The 27,199-nt window shown below is 35.6% G+C and overlaps 1 protein-coding gene across 2 annotated transcripts in view; it reads left to right on the plus strand.

Annotated features, from left to right (window-relative positions):
* The window catches only part of LOC111146579 (TATA-box binding protein associated factor 2), a 91,881-nt gene that overhangs the window by 39,940 nt on the left and 24,742 nt on the right, over nt 1-27,199 (plus strand). For both annotated transcript variants that reach the window (XM_022502190.1, XM_022502191.1), the window contains exons 18-22: nt 2,860-2,970; nt 7,358-7,551; nt 8,386-8,525; nt 11,594-11,663; nt 18,316-18,425. In XM_022502190.1, coding sequence (XP_022357898.1) covers nt 2,860-2,970; nt 7,358-7,551; nt 8,386-8,525; nt 11,594-11,663; nt 18,316-18,425 — 625 coding nt within the window. The remainder of the gene's footprint in view (nt 1-2,859; nt 2,971-7,357; nt 7,552-8,385; nt 8,526-11,593; nt 11,664-18,315; nt 18,426-27,199) is intronic.

The following is a 27,199-nucleotide window of genomic DNA, read 5'->3' on the forward strand; positions in this document are numbered from 1 at the left end:
TCTTAAAAAAAAAAATGTTCCCCAAATTTTAATTGATTATTCATTGAGATTATGAGCTGTGTGTAAGTAGCTATCAACATTCATACTAAAGTAAACAGAAATGGATAATTTGACCTTTTGGTTGCTCATATAGGGGATGGAGGTATGGGTGAGTCCTTCTGATGGTAGTCCTTCCAGAATGCGGACAACCCTTCTGAAACAGACAAGTAGAGTACCCATCTCTGGTTTCAGTCTTAGCTCTGCTCTCACTAGCAGTTTGCACGTGGATAAGTTTCTTAACCCTGTAAGCTTCAGTTTACTCAATTGTAAAATTTGCCTTTTTAAAAATCAAATAGACCAAATATATAAAGTGTTTTTACACTATATCAGATAGAAAACTTATATATATATATATATTAATGATGATGATAATGATGATGAAGATGAAGGCAGGGGTGCCTAGGTGGCTTGCTCAGTTAAGCAGCCACCTCTTGATTTTGGTTGGCTCAGTTTGTGATCTCAGGGTCGTGAAATTGAGCCCTGCATCAGACTCTGTGCTAGGTGTGGAGCCTGTTTAAGATTCTCTTTCTCGGGGCACCTGGGTGGCTCAGTGGGTTAAGCCGCTGCCTTCGGCTCCGGTCATGATCTCAGGTCCTGGGATCAAGTCCCGCGTCGGGCTCTCTGCTCAGCAGGGAGCCTGCTTCCCTCTCTCTCTCTCTCTGCCTGCCTCTCTGCCTACTTGTGATCTATTTCTGTCAAACAAATAAATAAAAATAAAAATAAAAAAGATTCTCTTTCTCCCTCTCCCTCTGTTCTTCCTCCTCCTCCTCCCCTCTCTGTCTCTCTGTCTGTCTCTCTCTCTCTTTCTATATATATATATGTATATATGCTCTCCTAAAAAAAAAAACAAAATATGTAATAAAGGCAGAGTTCAGATTAAGTAGATCAAACTAGAGAGAGGAATGAAGTTGAAGTAGAAAAAACTAACAAAGCCTATTTAATGATTTTGGTGTTGAGGAGTGGGAGAAAGACATGTCATGGATAAAGCAGTGGGTTAGTTTTGTATAAAGGAAGAAGAAACTTGAGGCATGTTTGGCACAGAGAAAGGAATCTGTGGAAAGGGTGAGATGAAATATTCAAGTGGGAGCAAGTAAATATAAAAAAGAGAAGGCGAAGTCAATTCTAAAGATACAGGAGTGGGTGGGACGCAGTTGGGAGGTTTATTTTAGAAAAGATAAGAACATTCCTTTTTCTGAGGCAGGTGGAAAGCAAATTGGAAGTGGGTGAAATGATAGATGTTGAGGGGGTTGTTAGGTAAGGTGAGATTTATATGTGACAGTGGGAGAAGGAAAAGATTACCCAGCCACATGGAGATACCTACTGAAAATAGAAGTCATGATATAATTAGAGCGAATTTCATCAGCAGAACAGATTCAGGATGAACCAGGTTTTGGGAAAGCCAATATTTGTGTGATCAAAGAATTCTAGGTGGCATGTCATTTTAAAGGACTGAACATTCTCTAGTACTTAACTTGTTGCTCAGCTCTCTCTTGCCATTTCACTAATCCATGGTATGGAGACAAGTTGATTTCTCTGTCTACCCAGAATGTTCCCTTCATTGTGCCATTGTGTCCGTATACCTTACATTGTGTTTTATATTGGGAGGTGTGTCCCATTAGTGAGAGGGATGAGATCGATTTGTAATTTTTGGTTTGTTTGTTTTTAAATAAAATAGTAGGCAGTTTCAGAAGGCAACATATCTTATAAGGGTAGGTATAGAGTGTTTGTGGTTTTAATTAGTATACATGACATTGGTGTGTGTGTAGATTGGGATGTAAATGTATTTCTTACTGTGGGTTGCAGTCAAAAAAGTTGGAAAAGTAATGCTTGTAGACCAGTTTCTTTCACATAATACTTTGGTGCCAGAAAAGACTGAGAAAAGATTACTCTAAGTCAAACCTGAGTTCCTTAAGGGCAGAACAGGCATAGGACAGGTATTTCTGTGGAAAAGAGCCTTTCCTTCCATTCTTAGGGCACGAACACTGTCTTTTGTTATATATCGTGGTAACACTGACGGTCTTATCGCTTCTACTCCTTCATGCAAGCAAAGGAGCTTACCCTCCTTTTTGTCCTGCAGTTTGGAAGATGCTGTTAGTTTGAATCAGATGAGAGCATAGTCCAGATCTCCCTGGGTACTGAGGACTGTGATGACTTCATCTGTGGTTCTTTCTTGAGTTTAAATAGCTTGGTTTTACTGGTAAAGGTTACCACTGTGTGAGTCAGGTTTCCACTTCTTTAGGAAAATTCCCTGTGAAAATCTGGAAAGGGAAAAGTTAGGCTGGATTTTAGGTAATATACCATTTTTCTTTAGGTTGAGAGTGGGGTGGTACTGCAGAATCAGTGTCTCTCAGACTCATGATGTCTTTCCTGTCTGTCGCATGCTTCCAGACACTGTATCATCTGATCCTAAACATGTTTGTGAGGAAGCAAGGCTCTTAACTAGGCAGCTGGCTAAAATAATCGTCTTGGTAGTAGAGTAGGACTTGAAGAATAGTCTCTCTAGTGTTAAAACCCATTCCTTTTCCACTGTAAGACACAGAACTGCATTTATATAATTAATATGTCATATACTTTACTTCACCAAATGAAGACATAGGCACACAGGCTACAGACTACTCCGCCCTTGGTTTGTTACTCTGCTCTCTGTTGCAACGTGTCACATGTTCCCAGTGAGAAGGGGTGAGAATTAGAGGGTTAAGCGCCATCCAGATACCTAGGTCAGCCCTGGAGTAACCCTTTTCTGCATATACTAAAATGAATTGTAGTAACAGAAGAGGTTATATGCTTAAAAAGTTTCTTTTCTTTTTTTTTTTTTTGTAGACTATGCCAGTTGCAATGGCTTTATTGAGAGATGTTCACAACCTTTGTCCCAAAGAAGTCTTAACATTCATTTTAGACTTAATCAAGTACAATGACAACAGAAAAAATAAGGTAAGATACTTTAACAAATATTATAAAACTACCTAGTGACATTTTGTTCTTAAAGAAATGTTTAGACTGTGAAATCATTGTTGAGTCCATGGTACTTGAAATTTCTTGAGACTATATATGTATATATTTGTTATATAATACACAAATATGATTTATTATAATAACCAGTGGAAGACAACCCAAGATTAGTTGTTTGTTTTAATTAGTTTTTTTTTTTTGCATGTTCCTCATACCTGTTGCAATGTGGAAATAGTAGTGTATCAGATTTCAGGAAGCCAACTAAAACTTGATTTGGGGAAGTCTGACAGCCCAGTTATTTTTTATTCCTTTTTCTATTGCCATGTGATACACAGAAAACAGTTCCCTCCAGGGATAATTTGTTCATTAATAAATTTAACTTTTTACTATAATGTATGTTTATTAATTTATTTAGCTAATAGCTGTTGAGTGCTATGCTTCAAAAGTCATTTCATCTTGTAATTGTAACTAACAGTCAGCAAATGTTTTTGAAAATACATGCTGTGCTAGGCAATATACTGTGTTAAACAGAAAGAAGAGTTGGTAGATGGCATCTAGAATTTTGTTTACTCATTAAACATGTCTTGAACAACTGCTGTATTTCAGTTTGACTCTGGACCCTCACAGATTCAACCTAATGGGGAAATCAGACAAGTAAGCAGTTAATAGTCATCCATAGTGGAAATATGTTTAGACTTTTCTAGGGCAATTCAAAGAAAGTAGTGCCTTCCAAAGGGTATAGAGAGAAAAACTCAGGGAAGTTTTGTATACAAGTGGTGACTTTCAGACTGAGTCCTAAAGATGAATAGGATTTTTGCAGTGTTATTCTAGGAAGAAGGAACAGGACATGTAAAGACACATGTATCTGATACGGCAGATAAGTCGAAATCATGAACAGTTAATGAAACATCACAACAGTAAAGAAAAAGTGACAAGTATGTTTATTAAAAAATGGTGATTGGTAATGAAAATCAGGAAGACCAATTTTTCCTCAAGTCCATAGAATAATATTCAAATGATTTAAGCTAAAAATAGTCCTTAAAAAATTAGTACTTTAAAAGTACATTATAGGGACGCCTGGGTGGCTCAGTTGGTTAAGCAGCTGCCTTTGGCTCAGGTCATGATCCCAGCATCCTGGGATCGAGTCCCACATCGGGCTCCTTGCTCATCAGGGAGCCTGCTTCTCCCTCTGCCTCTGCCTGCCATTCTGTCTGCCTGTGCTTGCTCTCTCTCCCTCTCTCTCTCTGACAAATAAATAAATAAAATCTTAAAAAAAAAATAAATAAAAATAAAAATAAAAGTACATTATAGTTGATAGACTTTTTCTTTCCATTTTTGAATACTGTTAAAAAATTTTTAGGGGCGCCTGGGAGGCTCAGTGGGTTTCGGCTCAGGTCATGATCCGAGGGTCCTGGGATCGAGCCCCAAATCGGGCTCTCTGCTCAGCAGGGAGCCTGCCTCCCCCCCCCCCCACCTGCCTCTCTGCCTACTTGTGATCTCTCTCTCTTTGTCAAATAAATAAATAAAATCTTTAAAAAAATTTTTTATAAGATTCTTTCCTAGTCTTCTGGTTTGTTTTGACTTTGATTTATAGTATTCCTTTCTTCCTCTACACATGAATTTCTTTTATTTGAAGATACAAGGTTAGAATTTCAGATGATGTCGAATCAAAATTACATTCAGATGGAAGGGAGAAATACTTTATAAGATTGTTTATGTCAGTTCTTGTTTCAGCGGGTTGCTTATGTAATTAAAATCATGGTAGCCCCAGTATAGTACTTTTACTTTGTAAAGTGATTTCATCTACCTTAATTTCTTTAAACCTTACTTATTTTGGAGTTGACAAATGAAAGAAGAACACAGAGGTTGAGAGTTGAAAATTAACAGTAAGTGTAATCTGGGAATTGTGCTGTGAGCTGTCACCACCCATCTATGTGGTGATCTTTTTAGTGCACCATGCTACTTTACATGATGCTATATCATCCATGTCATCATTTAGGATTTTGTAAGGTGCGTACTGACATTATGAAATTTTACACTTCCATTGTTTTTTTGCAGAACAACGTGTAAGACTCAATTTCTTGTAACTTTGAGAAGAAGGCTAATCAGGTGTTATAGTTAGTGGCTGTAAGATTAGCATACTAATCTTGGAAGATATTAAGGATAGAATAAATACAATAATGATAACAATAGTAATAATAAAATAAGCTGTTTTTTGTGTGTTGGATGGCCAGGACCAAAATATGTATAATCTAATATGATTCTCATCAGATATCTGAGATAGAGACTATTATCTCAATTTCCCTTTGAGGAGATTAGAAGCTAATAAAGATTTACCTTAGGGTAATAAGCCAGATGTGTAGAAATGCCAAAAAGAAGTTGAGAATCAGTGGAAAATATTTAAAAATTTTTTAACATCTCATTAACTGGGTAGAGCATGAAATTCAGTACTCTGGGTAAGTTTTCAAGAAGTCTGAAATTAAACCCCCTTAAAGCCTAGTTATTAGCCATTTTCTGTGCTAATCTCTTATACATGTATATGAATTTCTAATAAATAATATATGCCTATGGAATTTCTGTTTTGTTAATTACAGTACACGGAACATGGGTTGAACTATTCCTGATTTTGTTAAAAACATCAGTCAGTCTTTGCTATAGTACACTGATACTGATGCCTTCAGGTTTTGTTTTGTTTCGTTTTTTGTAGGAATTATCGCTATACCGAATACCTCCTACCTTCCATGTGTTCTGCAAATTATTTTTTCTTCTTTGTCTCTTATAACCTTAAGGTGATCAGATAATCTAGCTTGTTCAGTTAGGATTATAGTAGCTGTGAAAATTGGATGTGGTCAGAGGGATAAATGTTAAATCTTTTTGGTTTTCCTAGTTCACCCACTCCCCCATCTCATTTTTAATTTCCAAGTTCATTCTGTGATTTGAATACTTATGTCAGAAATAGTGGTTAAGTAAATGAACTCTTGCTTTGTTGGCAAAGTAGTTATCAGAAGGTAATAATGAAGCAATCAGAATATTTGAAGAAAACTGGTAATTTGAATAATCTCTGAATGGAAAGGGTCTTTCTAAATTGGAAACAAGACTTAGAACCTGGAAAAGAAAAGGTTGATAAATACCACAATGTTAAAACAAAATTAGGCTGACAAAAATCCATGATTCTTTTCCCTGGCTCCAGAGGGAAAGATAGGACTTTTAGAGATTAAAATTTTAGTGATTAATTTTGCAATCATGAAAATGATTTGAAAACAAAACTTGGTCCATAGTGAACATGTATGGAGTATTTTTTCTTTGATTTTTGTTTTTTTGTGTGTGCCTTATTTTTTTCTGCCCAGTATCTGAACATAGGCACGTGTTGGGATTCTGTCGTTAAAACTGTCATTGTGAACTTCTGCCTCCACCATGGAAGTCACAGGGGACAGGTGCTTCCCCTCTGTCCCCTGGCAGTTGGTGTTACTGTACCATATTCCCAATGATATAAAACTGTATCATATTCCCACTGATGATAAAATTAATTGCTCCATATTCAAATTCCCAGGCTAATCAAGCCACCCTAGATTGCTTTCAATAAATTGTTTCTCTGGGAATTGACTGGGATATGGATTTAGAAATTGTTTTGGATGGTTGTCTCCTCTGCTATCTCTGCCTCTCTTGCTAGATCTCCTGTTTGTACCTTATTATGTCTTCTACACCAGGCCTCGTTTCCTTTTCTTTTTACTTTGTATCTTCCTTTTTGCTTAGAATTTAAGGAATTTTTTCAATTTTATATTCCAATTTAATTTTGATTCTGAATTTCTGCATTTTTTTTCTAATCTCTGCATATTTTTTCTTTTTAAAATGTGTTATGCAGTTGGAAGGCATACCTTTGGTTATTTCTCAGACAATGTTCATGATAGATTTTGGATTTTCTTCCCCCTTAGCAGTGTTCTTTTCCTTGCAAACTCTTGCCAACAGGTTGCTTTTCTTCCTTTTGTTTGTTTTGGTCTTCCTTTTTTATGTTGATGCTTTCCTTAAATATCTGGTGATTCTTGATTATAAATTTATATGTGAGAATAGAGCTAAACAGCTGATTTCAAGCTGTGTGTTACCAGTAGGCTTTGTTGCTTGTGGTCTTCCTTTGAGAGGAATCCAACTAGGTTCCTCTTATATGCAGTAAATACTAGTTGAGTAAACTAATGTATTACTAATTAGTGAGTTACTCTTTTTCCTAATGGATAACTACACAAAAGACATAGTTAAATAATTACCCAAGAACTTGCATATGTTTTCTGATAAATTATGTTTTGAAGTTATAAATATTTTATTAATTTTTGAACAGAAGTGTGAATTTTGTTTCTTGCAATTATTTTTGGCTTAGTTTTCAGATAACTATTATCGTGCTGAAATGATCGATGCCCTTGCCAACTCTGTTACGCCAGCAGTCAGTGTGAATAATGAAGTTCGAACTTTGGACAACTTAAATCCAGATGTGCGACTCATTCTTGAAGAAATCACCAGGTTTTTGAATATGGAAAAACTTCTTCCAAGTTATAGACACACCATCACTGTCAGGTATAATAAAAGTTACTTGCTTTTATAATAGAAATTACTCTAATTACAGGAAATATAGTAAAGTAAAAGGAGAAAATTAAAATCCTTTTTCATTATACCATCACAGATGTATTTTTAGTATTTTGGAGAATGGCTTTCTAAATTTTTTCATCTTGTAACTAAATACATTTTTTTTTTTAAAGATTTTATTTATTTATTTGACAGACAGAGATCACAAGTAGGCAGAGAGGCAGGCAGAGAGAGAGAGAAGGGGAAGCAGGCTTCCCGCTGCCCAGAGAGCCCAATGTGGGGCTCGATCCCAGGACCCTGGGATCATGACCTGAGTTGAAGGCAGAGGCTTTAACCCACTGAGCCACCCAGGCGCCCCACTAAATACATTTTTAATTATGTGATACATATTATATATATAAATTTTTATATTCTTTTATCACAACACTTTCTCATGTCATCAGAAGTTCTTCATAAGCATTATTTTTTGATGTCTGGAAAATGTTTTTATCCCATTGGATATAGTATAAACATCTCTGTATTATTAAGCTTCTTATTTAGATGACTTTAGTTCTGTCAGCTTGTTTGTATATGGCTATTAAAAGCTTGTTTCTTTAGGAGTTTGCTAAAAAAACAGTTGATCCAGTAGTTCAGATATCATCAGTTCTCACTTTTATGATGTTATTGACTAAATTATTGCATAAAATTAATGTTACAAAATTAAAAGATTCAGATCACATCAGCATTTCAGTTTGCTGTTACAGATTGATTCCTAATGTCTGGGAAACAAGTTTGATTCAGTATATTTTTATGGAAATATGTAACTGCAAGTACTCTTTTTCCTAGTTGTTTGAGAGCCATACGAGTGCTTCAGAAGAATGGACATGTTCCAAGTGATCCAGCTCTTTTTAAATCTTATGCAGAGTATGGCCACTTTGTGGACATCAGGATAGCAGCTTTGGAAGCAGTCGTTGATTATACTAAAGGTAATGCTTTAGAAGCATATGTGCATATCATTTTAGAAGGAAATGTTTATTAAATATTTAAAGCCATCTTAGTTATTGAGGTTTCCTATTACATAATAGGTTTTTTTTTTGTTTTTTTTTTTTATTTGACAGACAGAGATCACAAGCAGGCACAGAGGCAGGCAGAGAGAGAGGAGGAAGCAGGCTCCCCGCTGAGCAGAGAGCCCGATGCGGGGCTTGATCCCAGGACCCTGGGATCATGACCTGAGCCGAAGGCAGAGGCTTAACCCACTGAGCCACCCAGGCGCCCCCATAATAGGTTTTTAAATTTTAAATTCTTTAGAAAGAATTTTTGATAAATGTAGAACTTGCATAAGAATAAGTGAGGGAAAAGAATAAAATTAGAGATAGGTATCTTTGGTCTTTCTAAGGAATCAGTAGTATTATTCCATAGCTTTAATTACATGTTATTAAAACTAGAAGAAGATTTTTGGGAAGTTTCTAACTGAAGACTCAAGAAAACATCTTGTACCTTAGAACAGGCTTCATGAAATTGAAAAAATGTAAGAGCAGAAAGTGACCAAGAGAATATTGTGTATTCAAAACATTTAAAGATATACAGGGCAGAAAAATAAAAAGATGAAAATATTAAGAATTCAGTCAAGAAGAATAGAAGAGGTAGAAGAAAAACAGTAATCCAAAATAGAATATTTTGAAAGAGTAAAATGAAACTTCTTAAGCTAAAATCTGATAAAATTTAAAATTTTAAGGTTAAAGAAAAAGTGTATAAGTTCCTAGGAATATCAGAACCTAGTTATTGTACAGGATAAAAAAATAATGATTTACCTGTGGCCTGTGACTTCTTCAGAATATGAAGAGTTCAAAAGATAGTGAACAAAGGGCTAATGTAATGTTTAGGGAAAAGTGCATTCCTACCTTCTCTTTTTGCCAGGTTGTCACTCATATAGTCTTAAAGATTTAGAAGTACATCTCCTTTATAACACTCTTTAAAACAAAATTCCCAAAGAATTTTCAGCTGAGCTGGAAGTGAATCAAATAATAACTCAAGATTGAAGAAAGTGTGAAATGAAAGACCCAGTGATGAATGGCTATGCCTGTAAAAAAAAACTAGAACTAAGCTTAAATATTTGTTAATGGCATGGTTAGAAAATTTAATGCAAACATAATTTGTCTTTTATAAAAGATGTATTTATTTTGGTGGGGTGGGGGGAGCAGAGGAGGAGAGTGTCTTAAGCAGACTCCACACTGCGCAGGAGCCGCATGAAGGCTTGTTTGCATGACACTGAGACCATGACCTTAGCCAAAACCAAGAGTCAGAGGCATAACTGACTGTGCCACCCGGGCACCCCTCCAAAATAATTCTTTATAATATGTAGGGGCGCCTGGGTGGCTCAGTCGGTTGAGGGTCTGACTTCGGCTCAGGTCATGATCTCTGGGTCCTGGGATTGAGGCCCAGTTTGGGCTCCTCGCTCAGCCGGGAGTCGGCTTCCACTCTCCTCCCCCCTTTGTCCCTCTCTTGCTCATGCTCTGTCTCTCTCTCAAATAAATAAAATCTTTTAAAAAATTAAAAAATAATATGCAAATATAAGAACTTTATAATTTAATTTACATATAGAATTCCAGATTTATGCTAAAATTTGGAAAGAGTAAAGAAGTTAGAGTATGTTATACTTCTCTTCTGACTTTGGAGAGAGGAAGGAGTGAACGAAGTTCTTTAATAGATACTGGTTAATTTTTACATATTAGAGGAAATCTCAAATCTTTATCATTTTTTTATAAATTTCAATAGAAGTATGTGTGTGTATAGTCAGAAATTATAAAGGTGTAGAACAAAATAGTGTATATTATATATGTTGGGCTAAGTTCAGAAAGGATGGTCATTTGTTCTTTTTTTTTTTTTTTTTTTAAAGATTTTATTTATTTATTTGACAGACATCACAAGTAGGCAGAGAGGCAGACAGAGAGAAAGGAAGGGAAGCAGTCTCCCTGCTGAGCAGAGAGCCCGATGCGGGGCTCGATCCCAGGACTCTGGGATCATGACCCGAGCCGAAGGCAGAGGCTTTAACCCACTGAGCCACCCAGGCGCCCCTCATTTGTTCTTTTTATTGAGGGTAACAATAAATCTTTCTCTTAAGAAATGGCAATGAAAATAGTGATTTTGTTTTAATGGATATTTTGTCAAGTAAAAATAATCTATCAGTCTCCTATTTTGTTTGGACATTTTACCAGTTTGTGAAATCTTGACATCCTGAGATCTACCAGATACGCCAGTATTCCCAACGTTCTTTCCCAAAATACATGAATGATGTTTACTGCCACATGAATATGAAGATTTCATGAATTAGTATTACCTGAAATCAAATAGAATGCTTATATTATGATTTCCAAAAGAATGCTAAGTTTATAAGTATAACTGAGAGGTGCTTTAGTATTATCCGTATATCTGGATCATTAGAAAGTGAAAAAATAGAAGAGATCAGAAATAAAATTCTGATAGTAAAGGTTTTCAAATCATAAAAGCGTACATAACTTGTTGAAAAGGTGAACAGAAATTGCTAATGAGTGTTTTTATCCAGCTCATTTATATTTATAGCACTATGTTATGTTATCTTATGAAGTTAAGACTGTTCTTTAGTCTTAAGTGAAAGAAACCACTTGGGTAAAAACAGTATTTCATATGGTATACTGTAATTATAGTCGAGATACCACTGGGTATCAAATTTTCCTATTAATTTTATTTAAGTATATTTTGTCCATTTAGAGTTACTCATCTAATTTAGGGATCTTAAATTATAATTTGCTTTATGTTATATTTGTCATTGATTTGAGCAGTAGCGAAAAATAGGCACTTGGTCCTGTTTTATGTTTTGGCTATATGTAGCACAATACCAGTGAAGTTTACAAAGTGGCCTGTTCATAAAAAATGTAAGAATTCGCCTACAGCCTTCAACTCTGATTTGAAATACAGCCAAGGCATTGCCCTAAATACTAAGTGTAAATCTCTCCTTGTCACTCATTATTTCATTTGTTATAGTTAAAAACATACATTTCTTTATTTTTATTTTCAGTGGACAGGAGTTATGAAGAACTGCAGTGGCTACTTAATATGATTCAGAGTGACCCTGTACCCTATGTAAGGTTAGTTTTTGTGCTGTATTTTGATTTTGCAAGTCCTAAAGTAAACTGAGTAATTTTCAAGATTATACATGGAACAAGTTTTTATTTTTTAAAAAAAGAGGAATATGTTATACATGTATTAATGTCCTTTTTAAGGTGCTTTTTAAAAAATTGAGTGTGCTGGGGCACCTGAGTGGCTCAGTTGTTTAAGCGTCTGCCTTGGGCTGAGGTCATGATCTCAGGGTCCTGGGATCATGCCCTGCTCAGCAAGGAGGCTGCTTCTCCCTGTCCCTCTGCCACTCCCCTCAGCTCATGCATGCTCTCTCTCTCTCTTTCTCTCTAATAAATAAATAAAACCTTTTAAAAAATACATTTTTTTAAAGATTTTATTTATTTATTAGAGAGAGATCACAAGTAGGGAGAGAGCCAGGCAGAGAGAGAGGAAGCAGGCTCCCTGCTGAGCAGAGAGCCCGATGCGGGGCTCGATGTGGGGCTCAATGTGAGGCTGGATCCCAGGACCCTGAGACCATGACCTGAGTCCAAGGCAGTGGCTTAACCCACTGAGCCACCCAGGGGTCCCTAAAAATACATTGTTAATAAGCAAAGTTTATTTCCTGCAACTTTATATACAACTTCCATTGTAATTCAAAGAAAAGGTTATATAACAGTTTGTAGTGTACATGGTACATCTCTTATATATCCGAATTTATAATATCTGTATTGATTGATTCAGTCTATTTTACAAGTCATTGAGAGAAGTGTCTTGGTGTATCCCATTTGTTTCCATCTCCTATAAAATCTCCATTTTTAATACACAGACCTGGGATTTAAAAAGTATAATAGGAAAGTAGAAGAAAATCCCAGTCCTGACTTAGTAAGGCTTCATTTTTGTATTTCTTCTAGTCTTCATTTCCTTTACTTCTCTTGCTTTCTTTTTGCAAAGTAGGATCTTCATAGTGTATTTTTTATTAACATATAATTCATAGTTATTTGAATAGGATTCAGTTTTTTACCTTTTCTGTCTTCCTTTCTTTGTATATATGAGACACTTAAATTTTTGTCATTTCTTTTAAGATTATGACTTCATAAAATAAAATTTGACTTGTGGTAAGTAACTTATAGTCATGCCCACTAGAAACAAGAACATAAACCTAGATATGTTGTCTTACTCAGCTTTACATGTAAGTTGGCAGATAGTTGTTTTCTTCCAAAAAGGCGTACAGGCAAACTGCTCTCTACCCTTACTGAAATGCGTCAGGGCATGAGGAGTCCATGTAAGAGATTATAGTTCCCTAATAAAGACATTGTCTTTGACCAGTGTTAGTTTTTGAGATGGGTTGTAGCAGTGAGCTCTTGGTTAAGGGACCTTATTATCTCAGTGTTTTATTTCTGTCTGTCTTTTTTTCAACTCTAACTATTTCAGTGTTTTTTTTTTTAACTTTATTTTTTTTTTTAAAGATTTTATGTATTTGAGAAAGAACAGAGCAAGAGAGAGTGAGCATGAGCAGTGTGAGGGGCAGAGGGAAAGGGACAAGTAGACACCCCACTGAGCAGGAAGCCCGATGTGGGGCTCCATTGCAGGACCCTGAGTTCATGACCTGAACCGAAAGTAGATGCTTAACCAACTGAGCCACTCAGGCGCCCCCATTTCAGTGTTTTAAATGTTGCCTGTTATATGTGTATCTTCATGCAAAGTTTTGCTGTTAATATTTCATAGTTCATGATTTGTGATCTAAATTGTATTTTAAATAATTTTTCTTTCTGGTTGATGTGTACTAAAGGTATGGTTGACGTGGATAAAATGATCATCCGTTCTCAGGTATATATTCAGATAAAAGAGGAGAAGCAGGAAACCAGCTTCATCTCTTCCCTGACAGTTCATGCACTTGGAAGTTTGTAAGATCCTACTGACAGCAAGTAGGAACAGAAATTAAAAATAGAGTATAAACAAAGTATATCGTGTATATTTATGTTTTCAGTTCACAACATCGAAACTGACATTAAAGCATGTATTTCTGAGATCATGGAACTGTGTTTTGAAGATCATTTTAGCAGATTGTAGTACTATATAATATTTGAAGTCTCTGTATTTCTAAATTATATACTATACAACCTGAATGATTGTTTTTGAAGTTCTGTTGTGGAACTATTAATAGCATTCAAATTTCAAGAGTACTGTTATTTACAGTCTGAACTGAAAACCTTATTTAAAGATACACTTCATGATTATATTTGACGCTTTTCTTCTTAGTTAATCTGATTCATTTATATCATCAGTAGTAGGGAAGCTCTTATTCTGTACTTAATACCGTCTAGCCCATAGTTCTATTCATAGTTAAAAAATTCAGCGTGTCTTTAAAAATCTTTAATGTTAATTGTCAGAGGATAGAAGTATTACCATGTAACAGTTAATGCATGTGTGTATTTAGTATCTTGGCACATCTGTCCATATTTTTTTGTTTCTTCTTTGTTTTTAATAGTTTGAATAGGAACTCTGTCCTTTTCTCTTTGTTCCCATCATTACTCTTTCTCCCTTTTTCTTTTCTTTCTTTTAGGTATAATTGACATATAACATTATGTTAGTTTTAGGTGTATAACACAGTGATTCAATATTAGTATATATTGGGAAATTGTCACCACAATAAGTTCAGTGAACATCCATCACCATAAGGAATCACAGACTTTTTTTCTTGTGATGAGAACTATTAACATCTACTCTCTTAATAACTTTCAAATATACAACATAGTATTAATAACTATTGACACCATGTTGTATATCATATCCCTGTGACTTATAATTGTAGTTTTGTACTTTTTGACCTGATTCACCCATTTTGCCCCGATTCACCCATTTTGTCCCCCTTTCCCCTGCAACCACCAATCTATTACTTTTTCTTAAACTCGTTAAGTAACTACAGTACAGATCCACCATATTCTGCTTTATTGATTGGATAGAATTCTTAGTCTTAAAGATGGGTAAATATTAGTGTCTGTCTTATAGTCACTGGCATTATTCTCTCCTACCCCAAACACAGCATTTTATTTTTATGGCCCTGGTTGATTTTTAAGCTAATGATGAAATGGTCTTCAATAAAAACTAAAATTTTTTTAAAGATTTATTTATTTATTTGAGAGACAGAGAGAGGGAGAGAGAGAGTGGGGGAGGGACAAAGGGAGATAACCACCAAGCAGACTCCCCTCTGAGTGCAGAGACTGACACAGGACTCAGTCTCACAACCCATGAGATCATGACCTGAGCTGAAACCAAGAGTTGGATGCCTAACCGACTGAGCCACCCAGGCATCCCAATAAGACTTAAATTTAAAAAATATATGTTGATTTTCTCTTTCTGTGTTTATTATTATATATGTCAGAATTACTGATTTTGGTAGAGTTAGATAAAGCTCTGAAGAATTTTAGGGTGAAACCTTAAAGTCTGGAGGAAAAAAACCCCAACTACCTATAATTACTCCTTGATGCTTTAGAGCTAAACTTGAAATTTCTTTCTGCAAGGATGCTTCCTTGATTCTTTGTACTAGAACATGTCCCTGAAGTCATAATCACCCATAAAAATCCTGCCATTCTTCCTATACTAAAGAAATACCTCCTGTATATATAAATATTAATTTTATAGCTAGAACTATTTGATTATTTTTGTCTCCCCCATAGGAATAAAAGTTCCAAAGAGACAGGGACCGCGTTTCCTTTTGTCACTGTATGTATGGAACATAACATTGTCCTTACAAATAGTCGGTTCAGTACATGTGAAATGAGTGATTGGATGCAATTTTTTCCTTTTTCCTCTAAACATCTGTATGGCTTTTTCCCTAATCATATGTATGTTTAACTTCCTTCATATGTTAAAGAGAAGTGATTTTATCTCTATGTTGACAACTGTATACAGAAAAAAGTTTTAAGGTGTTTATTTTGAAATGTTGGGCAAGTTCTTAGCCTTTCATGTTGGCTTGATGTTTTAAATATAATAATAGGGTTGTCCACTTTATTTTTATCATTTTCTTGCAATAGAAGATTTTCAGATTGTAGCTTAGTTCTTCATTAAGGTATCTTGAGAATTGAAACTAAATAAATGCACTTTTGGTAACCTGTATAATCACCTGACCATTTACTAATGCTTTTTTTCCATAAAGTTTGCTGTGCATTTCACATGTCTGATTAGACAGAGAAATAATCCAAAAAGGGAAAAGAAAAAAAAAAATCTAGATGCAGTAAATAAATAATTAAATCTAGGTGTTGTATTTTTGAACTAAAATGAAATTTACATTTTTGAAAATTATAGTTTCCTTTCAGTAGGCATAACTTTTTTCTTTTTCTTTTTTTCAAGATTTTATTTAAATTCAAGTAAGTTAACATATAGTGTAGTATTGGTTTCAGGGGCAGAACTTAGTGATTCATTACTGGGCATGACTTTTTTATTCCTATAAATTTGGAAAACTGCAAAATCACATTAAGAAGAAAACTTTAAATAGCCTATAATTATTTTAACCAGAAACACTTAACATTTTGGATTATTCCTTTCCAGTCATTTCTATCCATGAATATACTTTTTATATGGATAGGAAGAACTATTAATTATATTCTTTAAAATGGATAAGAGTGTTTTAAAGATGACATGGAATTATGTTCTGGTTTTGGAATGAAGCATATGTTTGATTACAGTATATCAGTCCCTCAAGAGACACACATACATCTTGTGCTTTTTCTCATGAGAGATTTTGAGCATGTTTTTAGTTTTGATTTGAGTTTCTTATTGATAGTGATTTGCAGTAGATTGGACTGGCCCACCAAGAAGATTCTCAACTGTTTAGGGAAATAATACTATAAACCTGTGACTTTCTCAGGATTTGCTTTAGGTCTGTTCCAGTTGTCTGAAGCATATAAGCATATTCTGAATTTTTATATTTAATCTCTGTAAAATTAAGCATGAGATTCTCATTGTCTTTCCTTAAACTTCATCTCCTGAGTATTGCTTTGGGTATTTAGTCATTTATAAGTATTTCTTTGTAAAATCCTTTCTTCTATCATCTAAACTTTAGAGAAACACAAAGGTTTTGAGGAAATGTTTAATTTGATAATAGTAATACATGTGCTGATCATTATTGTTCTTTTAGTGACCGTTTCAAAGATACCCTCTGTTTCATCTTTTCAGTTCATTGGCACATCTCTAAGGAGTTTGTGATGATCTGAGTAAATGCCATAAAGTTTTATTAGTTGGGTGCTACCACTTTGGTCTTTGAGGATAACTGAGAAAGCAGCGGAATAGAAACTTAAGTTTTCTTCTTAATGCAGACTTAAAGTATAACAACATGAACATGCTGTAAACAAACTCATCTGTATTTTTAAAGATTGTTTACTTGTATTATTGATCTATTCTTACATAGAGATTCTGAGGTCCTTAAGGATAGAAATTGTGTTTATTTATAAAGGTTTGAAAATATGAATATGAAATATCCATGAAGGTGTGTATCCCCTTTGATATTCCCTATCTGTAAATTGCATCTATAACTCCATTTCGCTTTTTGTTCTCAAAGCTTTTCGTTAGTCTTTTTATTTTATACAGTCTTAAAATACCAAAGCACAAGAGGATGTTAAAGTGGGAGTCCACATCTTCCAGTTTTACAGACATAAAATTGAAGCCAAAAGGGGTTAAGTATCTTAATCTGCAGCCCATTTGTTCCACTTTCCTCCCATCTCTTTTTTAAGTACAAATCCAGTTCAATGCCTTACCACCAACAATTAAATATAAAAACTGCCTGAGTTCACCTTTAAGGTTTTGCTAATCTCATTTGTAATTACAACCTAAGTTTCTTCTCCAGTTATATCCAAGTATTCCATTACTCTGTGGTCTTTAATCTCTTAGGCCTGGCCCTGGCTCTTATCCCTGCACTAAATTTAGTTAGACTACTGCCATAGCTTCCTTGCTTTTCGTTTTCTTTCTCTATCCTCTTTCTTTAGTGTCTCCTACACATAGCTTTGGACATTTTCTTTTTCAGATTTTGTTTTGGTCACCAACCCTATTTTTAGAAGACTCCAGAAGTGTTCAGATGGCCTCTCACAGGAGATAACTCCCAGTAGCGGAGTTTAACTGTTACCAGCATGAGGATGCTTTTACTAATTAACTCCTCTAAACTTCAGCTCATTTTGAGGAAACCTTTTTTTTTGGTCTCCATATTTTGAGTGCTTCTGCACATTTCCATGCTTTAAAAGGTACTATAATAATGAAGTGTGTATTCATTTTATTACCTCAGTGTAGGCTTCTTGGTTTCTTGGTCCATACGTAATTTTTTTTTTGACCCATTTTAAGATTTTTGTATTTACTGACCAGTCTTTTCTTTAAAAATTTTTCTAAGGAGAATAAAAGGTTCATTTTAGAAATGAAATGGGAAAGGTTGGTTAGGAATACATAAAGTCACGTTTTAAAGGACCTCCTTGTACACTAAGGTAATTTTTGAAAGAACAAACCCACCAGAATCTTTCCAGTGAAAAAACAATAGTAAATATTATGTGTGAAATAATGTCTTTTGAAGTTAAATTAAACTTAAACACAAAGATAAATCTAAGAAGAGATGATAAAATAGGAAGGAGATACTACAGATAATTTTCAAACGCTTTTAGTTCATGGTCAGCAAAAGTTTGATTTTTCTTTATCTTTCAGACATAAGATTCTAAACATGTTGACAAAGAACCCACCATTTACTAAGAACATGGAGTCTCCATTATGCAATGAAGCCTTGGTAGATCAACTTTGGAAACTTATGAATTCTGGTAAGAATTTTTTTAAAAATTTATTATCCGAGTATTTTCATTTTATAACAACTTTTCAGTACTTAAAGAACTATGGTTAATTTTTTATCATTTTTTTTTTAAGACGGATACTTATGAAATGTGCCTTCACAGTGGTGAGCGTGGTGACATTTGCTAAGGATCTGTTCACTCCCTTTGCCTCACAAAGTGGTTGAGGAAACAAAAATATTAATTTATATGGAAGTATCCCACATGTCTGAAGAGCTATAAATATGGACCTGCAAAGGGTTACTATTGTTATTTTTATTTCAGAAGGTTACAAAACGTTGAGAAATAGGTCTTCTCATCTGGTTTCCCTTGCCACCTAGTTCCCTTTCTCAGGGGGAACCAGTTTCCTGTGTGTCCTTTCATGAGCAGTGTATGTTGTTACCGTTCTGCACAGTGGATACCATCACACTTTGAAGTCACTTTATTTGGGAGAGGTATTGCTCCTACATACTGGCTCCGGAACCAGCGGGATGAGGGTCAGGTCCCAGCTGAATGATTTATGAGGTGTGACTTGTCTAAGCCTTTGTATCTCCATTTATGAAATGGGGTGGCGCTGATTTCCGCCTCTGCAAACTGAAAACTCAGTGAGTTACTATCTGTAAAGCACAGTATCTATTTCATATTAAGTGCCAACAGTGGTGTTAAGCTAACAGAGTAATGATATCATTATGCGTCTCATATACTTGAGCTGTTTGTAGTTCCTTTTTCGTAGGTCGTTCATACTCTTTGCCATTTCTATTAAATAATTTTTTTATCTTTTCCAGTTGACTTATAAATGTTGTATATACTTCAAGAAAATTTGCCGTATGGCTCTGATGTGTTGAAATTGTAGTACTAGTTTTGGTTTTAAAATTCAATTAAAAGGTAAATTTATTTTACTTAAAGATAAACTGTTCCAGGTAGACGGTGAGAGAGCAGTTGCTATTCGTTCCAATATGTATGTTACTTTATCTGCTCTCTAGAGTATTAGAAAATAACTTATCCTGCTTATTATATTGGCGGCCACTTCTCTAAATCATAACTAAATACCGAGTTCTGGTTCTTTTTAAACAATTATTTTATTTACTAGCATTGTGATGTTAAGTAATTGTATAACTCTGTCCCTTAGTTTTGTAATCATAGTGCAGCACCCCAGGTAAAAGCACCATAGCAGGTATTAAATTGAAACACAGTAGTATGACTCTTGTCCTCAAAGTATTCAGAAAATAACACATAAACCATTTCCTACTGATAAACCTCAATTATTTTTCTGATGGTTTCCCTAATCCCTAGAAGAATGATTGCTGCTGTTTACATAATTTTTATATTTTGCTATTTGTGGTACCTTGAAGGGTGTTATGATTACTGTCATTTAGATCCAGGGGATGAATACACAAGTTTAGGAACTTGGAAAGGGTCGTTTAACAGTTAATATGTGGCACAAACTGTACTGTGTTGAATATATTCTTAACAAGATGCATGATTCCATGACTGGGATGGGTTACAACTTTGAGGAAAGCATAGTAATGAAATAAAGAATCTCTTATCACCTTCTAGAGAAGATTTCTTGAACAAAATAAATATGTGTTTAAGATGAATGGGACGATTTCTCTAAGACATTTATTTGAAACCCATTGGAAAACTGTGGTTATATACATTCAAGCTCAGATTGATGTTTTAGTATTTAATTTTGGTAGTGTTCAGTATAAAGTACAGTTGTTGGTTGGACTTGGAATTCTCAATGGCAGTTCTCAGAACAGATCTGTAGTTATAAATAATTTATTGCTCAGTTTCAGAGTTATAAATAAATGGGAGTAGTATGAACAGTGGGAGTGGCATGAATAGTTGGGAATAGTTTTTTTGTTTTTTTGTTTTTTAATGTTTTCAGAGGGACATTGGATATTAGGGAAGATTGGATAGAGGATTGCTTATTTCCCTTCCACTCCTGAACCTTTGGGATATATGAATGAATCTGATTTAAGAAATCCCTTTTTTTTGTTTTTTTTGGTTTTTTTTTTTAGGTTTTATTTTTAAGCAATCTCTACACCCAGTGTAAGGCTCGAACTTACAACCCCAAGATCAAGAGTCGTACAATCCCCCGACTGAGCCAGCCAGACTCCCCATAATTTTTAAAGTGTCTTTTTTAAAAAATGGTAACATTAATATAATCACATTACAGAGTTTTATCTGAACCAAAACAGAAAATATTATGTAATTTTATTACATCCCCACTATTAACACTTAAATATATTCAGCCTTTAGGGAAGAAAATTGTATATACATAGTTGTAGTTGAAATAAAGGTATTAAAACAGCATTTTATCATGATAATTTCTCACATTACTATATATCTTCTTACTTGTGATTGTTTTTAAGAAATGGTAATGAGAATATGCTTGTAACAAAAGGATCCAGAACATCATCTCAGGCCCTAAATCCTACCGAAATCTGTCTGCCCCTCACTCCCTATTGGGGCTTCTTGGTCATCTGGTCATTTGCGATAAATATACGGAGAACAAAAAACTGTGGACAATGGGGATTTAATTATATTCATTTATTTCTGTCCTGTTCCGAAGTGGATTTGAGATATGTTGACTTTGCATAGTTAAAAAAATTGTTGAACCCATTTGAAATTGTATAGAGAGACAGTATCATAGCAGTTAAGAAAATCTCATCTTAGAAGGTGGTCATCAGGTGTTTCTGAAGAATCAAAGTTTGCTTAGCTGGTTTCAGAAACTTCTCAATAAGAGAGTAATTGTGGTAGGATACATAGCATTAGGGTTTCAGAAATTGAAATTACTTTGAGAGTAAGACAAATGAACTAATTATATGAAATTATATTCATGCTTTTTTTTATTTCATATGTCATTAATATTAATAATACTCTTTAGAAATAAACTACAAGTATTTAGAGCTGAGAGATTAAGAAAGTAGGGGCTCTTGGAAACTGAGTCATTCTAATGGCCATATACCACAAGGAAGGTTCCCAGACTTCTGCCTTGAGATCCCAGGGCTGCCTGGTCTCTGCTATCTGTCTGGCGTGTGGTAGCTCCACTCAGTCTGAAGTTCTGGGTTGCTACTCTGTTTTTGTTTTAAAAACACTTACACATATATACACCTGGACAAGTATGTACACATACATACAGATATTAGATATCTTACCCCATTCCTCTAATTTTCCCACATACTTTTTTCCTCCCCCACATTTTGTTTTTAACATTTTCAAAGCTTAGAAAAATTTTAAGAATAATACAGTGAATGACCATGTATTTTCATCTCAGTTCAGGAGCTACTAACTTTTTACCATACGTACTTTCTTTTCCCTCTCTTTCTTTGTGTATACGTACCTCTTTTTTTCCCTGAATTGTTTGAAGGCAAGTTGCATCATGATACTCTTCCCAAAATACTTTAGTATATATTCCTAAAAATAAGGAAATCCTCTAACCTATCCTCTATCAGTAACATGCCCTACTCCAGTGTAGATCTCGTATCCACATTTCCTCAGTTTTCTGCCAAAATGTCGTTCTTGTTCTCATATACTTTTTAAAGAATAACGCTTCTCAGAAAGAATAAACATTTTTTTTAAAGATTTTATTTATTTATTTGACAGACAGAGATCACAAGTAGGTGGAGAGGCAGGCAGAGAGAGAGAGGAGGAAGTAGGCTTCCCGCTGCCTGATGTGGGGCTTGATCCTGGGACTCTGGGATCATGACCTGAGCTGCAGGCAGGCTTTAACACGCTGAGCCACCCAGGCACCCCAAGAATAGACATTTTTAAAGAGAAACCTCTTTCACATTGTATCGTTTTTGTCTCTAGTTGCTTAAGAATCTTAAATAAATAGGTTTATTTTCAATTAAAAGTATCACATTGTTCATAGGCAGTCCTTTTTAAAGCTTCAAGTATTCATTTATCCACCATTTATTTCCTGAGCACTTCCAGTAGCCACTGTACTATGTTTTGTATGTACAAGAATTTAATACAAAGAGATAGTTGCCGAAATAAGGAAAAGAGCAAAGAACTTCAGAAACCTGAAAATAGACCCACGAACCCTGCCTGGAATGGCAGAATGTTTGTGGGGTGGTGACTTTTGAGCTAGCTCTTAAGGAATGGAGGAGTTTGCCACAGGAGGAAGATGTTTTAGGTAAGAGAATTCTATTTAAAAAAAAAAAAAAAAAAGCCTGAAGTTCTGAAAGGGTGTTTGGCAAACAGGGTTATCTGGAAAAATGGATTAGGATGCAAAAGTAAAGAGCCCTCAGGAGTTTGCATTTTATCCCATATATAGTGAGGAACAGGTGGAGTTGTGACCTGGCTTTCTTCTATTAGCTGTATATATATATTTCTACCACAGTGAAAGAAATGATTTTCCTTTCCCAAAGAAAAATGTAAAATTCAGAACATATGAGAATCCTACCTCTTACAGCTTTATGTAAGATACTGGATTTTAGACCAACATGACAATGATTTTCTTTTATGACATTTTTTTTTAAGATTTTATTTATTTATTTGACACACAGAGATCACAAGTAGGCAGAGAGGCAGGCAGAGAGAGATGGGGGGGAAGCAGACTCCCTGCTGAGCAGAGAGCCCGATGTGGGGCTCGATCCCAGGAACCCGAAACCATGACCTGAGCTGAAGGCAGAGGCTTTAAACCCACTGCACCACCCAGGCACCCCATGACAATTTTTAAAATTCCTTTCTTTTTTTAAGATTTTATTTATTTATTTGATAGAGATCACAAGTAGGCAGAGAGGCAGGCAGAGAGAGAGAGGGAAGCGGACTCTGCTCAGCAGAGATCCCAATGTGGGTCTCGATCCCAGGACCTTGGGATCATGACCTGAGCCAAAATCAGAGGCTTTAACCCGCTGAGCCACCCAGGCCCCCTAAAAATACATGTAAAAATTAAGTACTTAGGACTTGGAGTTTTTCATTGGTGCTTTGCATTTTATTTAAAATGTAAGTACTTTCTCAAGTCTTTCCTGATTAACAGTGTTTTTTCATTTCTCAAGATAGAGGCCTGCATTAGATTGTATGTCATTATGAAAGAAATCTTAGCCATTACTCCCCAAGTTGCTTTTCAGTGTTTGGCACAATACTGTGACAATGACGTGAGAGCATTTATAAAATTGCTCGGGACATTGATGGCTGTTTACATCATACTTTTTAGTGTTTGGAAGTGTACAACTATACTCTTGGGGGTAGAATGAAAGCTTCTAATTCAAATTGTTTGGTGGAGTTTGCCACATTTCAGAGTAAGAAAATAGACAGTTTTGATATTAACATCAGAAGATTTCAAAGTTCTGGCCTTCTGGTGTTCTCCCTGTAAACACTCTTTTTTAGGAAGAACAATGGCCAAGAAAATGAAAACTCACTAATACATATTTTGTAGGAAATTTCATCCATGTACACACACATGGCTGTGAGTGAAATTTTTGTACTTCGTATAATAGGCGTGGGGAGATCAGGATAGACCTGCCCTCGGGCAGTTGTTATTTGCTTGACTCAGCTCTGCTCAGATTTCCAAGGTTCTTTCATCAATAAGAAATGCTGGGTTTCTTGAAAAATGTCCTGGAAACAGTAGCTTGCTTTCCTTCTCTTCTTAGCAGTGTTTTGGCTTGATCAGCTTTAGTAGCAATTACTTCAAAAAACGAAGAGATGCTCTTATAGTGTCAGATTTGCTCTTTTGGGAGTTTGTCTTTAGAAACTTCGTGATTGGAGTAGAGAACATCAGTACTGGGTATCCTCCTTTCTTCATGAGTGTTATTCTTCTGTTTCAGGCAAGCAGGGTGGGTCCCAGAGTGTAACCGCTAGTGAGGACAGGATGGGACAGCATTTGACCCGAGAGGAGCGAATAACTGTATTGTTCATATATTATGAGCATTCCTTGCCGCTTCCGTGATTGGAGCCATGTAAGCTAGAAGAGCATCTTCAAAATGCTGTAACTGAGGGTAGAAGTCAGGAACTGTTTCAGGGCTTCTCATTAATGGAATTGATTGATTTGAAATCATAGAATTTTAACCTGAGGGGACCTTACGCATTATCTCAGATCTGTGTTCTCCTTCCTGACTTGCCCAAGATCCCAGAGCCAGCAGGTCATTTAGCAGAAATGTTTTCCCTGGTATGCCTTTCAACTTAGTTGCACTGTACATAAGGACAGCCATTTTCAGATTCTGTTCTATGATTTTGAAGTGGAATAGAGCTTTGTTTTTTTTCTCTTTTGTAATTTTATAGGAAGTACTGCTCTTCATTTTTTAGCTCCCTCTTACCAGCCCTACATTTTAATACATACACATCAGTTCTTTGAGGGAGGAAGCACTATCAGTAATTTCCCTCAGGAACAAGACAGTATTCATTCCTCCATTCAAATGAGGATCTACCAGAATCCTCAAAAAACGAAACAAAGTGCAGGGCACCTGGGTGGTTCAGTCGGTTAAGTGTCTGCCTTCGGCTCAGGTCATGATCTCAGGGTCCTGGGATCGAGCCGGGCATTGGGCGCCCTGTTCGGCAGGTGATCTCCCTTTCCCTCCGCCCCTCCTCTCAGTCTTGTGCCCGTGCACATGCTCTCCCTCCCTCCCACTCTCTGAAATACATAAAATCTTAAAACAAAACCAGAAAGCCCACATAGAAATAAAAAGCATCAAAGTTCTTACTCTAGGGGCTCAGTGCATTTAGCAGCCTTCACTGTGCTGCCTAATCATCTTCAAGCTGACTTTGAAAAAAAAACAAAACACCCTAGTTCATCAAAATGTACATTTTCCATTTGCTAATAATTTTTATTTAAACTTAGGAGTTCATACTCAATGGCCTGACTGGTTTTGATGTCATCTACAACGTAGTTCAGGATGGTTATTTGCAGCAGATGTAATTAGGTGATACCAATCTTCAAGGCTAAGTTTTCTTCCAGTGTAAATGTACCCTAAACTGTTCCAGTTTTCTTTGCTGATAAAATGCCTGAGGTTCACTCCTTTACTTGTGACGCCCATGAGTAGATAGTGCTCGCTGCTCTGGCAGGATTCCTTCCTTTCCCTCAGAGGTTTGAGCCCATCCAGGCTTCGTAATAAAAGCCTCAGGAATCCGATACCTGCCCTTTGTGGAACCTACGTGTGGAAAATGCTTCGAGGAGGAGAATAGTGGATGCCTACAAAAACTTAAGCAATGGTAGGCCATTAAAATGTCCAGCTCTCCGTATTCCACAGAAAGAAATGGATTTCCAGCATAAAATCCTTACTCTTCAATCCATACTGTTCTTGCCATGTCTAGTTTCTCTGTAGTTTTTGTGGCAAAAACCTCATCCTCCTTAGGAGCTCTTGCCTTTCTTTTGCTTTTAACAATGCTATTTATCTGTTACCTTCTCACATAGTAGCAAAGTTAAGATGTCTCAAACAGGATTGATGTTAGCTGTTTCATGTACATCATGTACATCATGTAGGCATGTACATTAGACTTAGGCATGTAAGGTGCCTAGCCCAGTGTCGTATATAGTATGAACTCTCCAAAATAATAATTCCTCCCATATGAATTTCCTTAGCATAAAATTTATGTGATGTTTATTACCTATTTGAGTAAGTCTTATCAGAACCACTACATGACTGATGGCAGTTTATTTACTCATTCTGTATTTGTTGAAAACCACAAAACCTAGTATTTATGCTGTCTAAAATTTGCTGTAGCAACTTCTTTTCCTACATTATGGTCCTCCTTTGAAATCATAGTTCTTGATCAAAATGAAGTATTTGTAGGGTTTTTCTTATCCAGAAGAATTTACATGTCACTTTTCATTTATTTTAAATTCTGTACTTCATTTTAAATTCTTCCTAGAAGCCATAGCAATTCTTCAACCATAGGTGACAGATTTTGTCCTTTCAATGAGTTCCATTTGATGGCAGTATCTTCCTGGAGGGCTCTTTTGGGGAAAAAAGGGAAAGTGAGAAAGAACTCTGGTATTGATTTGCTCTCTCTGATCTGCTATTTTATGGGATAAGGTGTAATCTAAGATCAAAACCCTTATTTTGGAGATAAAAAAGACCGAGATTCATCAGAGAAATTGAAAGAACTTGTCTCTAGTCTCTCAATGACTTTAAACCGAATTTCTACACAGTCAGTCTTCTGGTCAGTATGTGTTTTACCAGCTGTTGCTATCCATGGGATTTGCTTTTTCCTTTAATTTTTATTTTTTAAACAAATACCTAGTAGAGCAACACAAATATAAAGACATTTAGCAAAACATTTTCCTCCTCCTCAATAAAGTTTTGAATCATGTTATTTTAAGAAGTTGTAGGATTTCTTACCATATTTTAAACCTAAAAGTAATAACTTTGACAGGAGAATTTGTTTTCAAGTGGTAGGGTTCATAAAGGCTCATGGTGTGCTGTCTTCCTAATGGGCTGTTCAAGAAGAAAATCCGACAAGATGAACAGAAAATGAATGAACGTGGAGTAGTTACCGAGGAGGAGGAATTAAAAGGAAGATTTAAAGCCAGAAAAAAATACTGTTTGGGGGAATATTAAATTTTTAGTGAATGTCTAATATGCATTTGCTAAGAAGAATGGTGTAATGGGGGTACCTGGGTGGCTCAGTTGGTTAAGCATCTTACTCTTGCTTTCAGCTTAGGTCATGATCTCAGGGTCCTGAGATGGAGCCCCTGGTCAGGCTCCACACTCAGCAGTGAGTCTGCTTCTCTCCCTCTGTCCCTCCCACTACTCACTTATACTCTTTCTCTAAAATAAATCTTAAAAAAAAAAAAATGGTATAATGATAACATTTTTTCCAGT

Source organism: Enhydra lutris, unplaced genomic scaffold (genome assembly GCF_002288905.1).
Source record: "Enhydra lutris kenyoni isolate GAN:26980312 unplaced genomic scaffold, ASM228890v2 scaffoldscaffold14, whole genome shotgun sequence".
Lineage (NCBI taxonomy): Eukaryota > Metazoa > Chordata > Mammalia > Carnivora > Mustelidae > Enhydra > Enhydra lutris.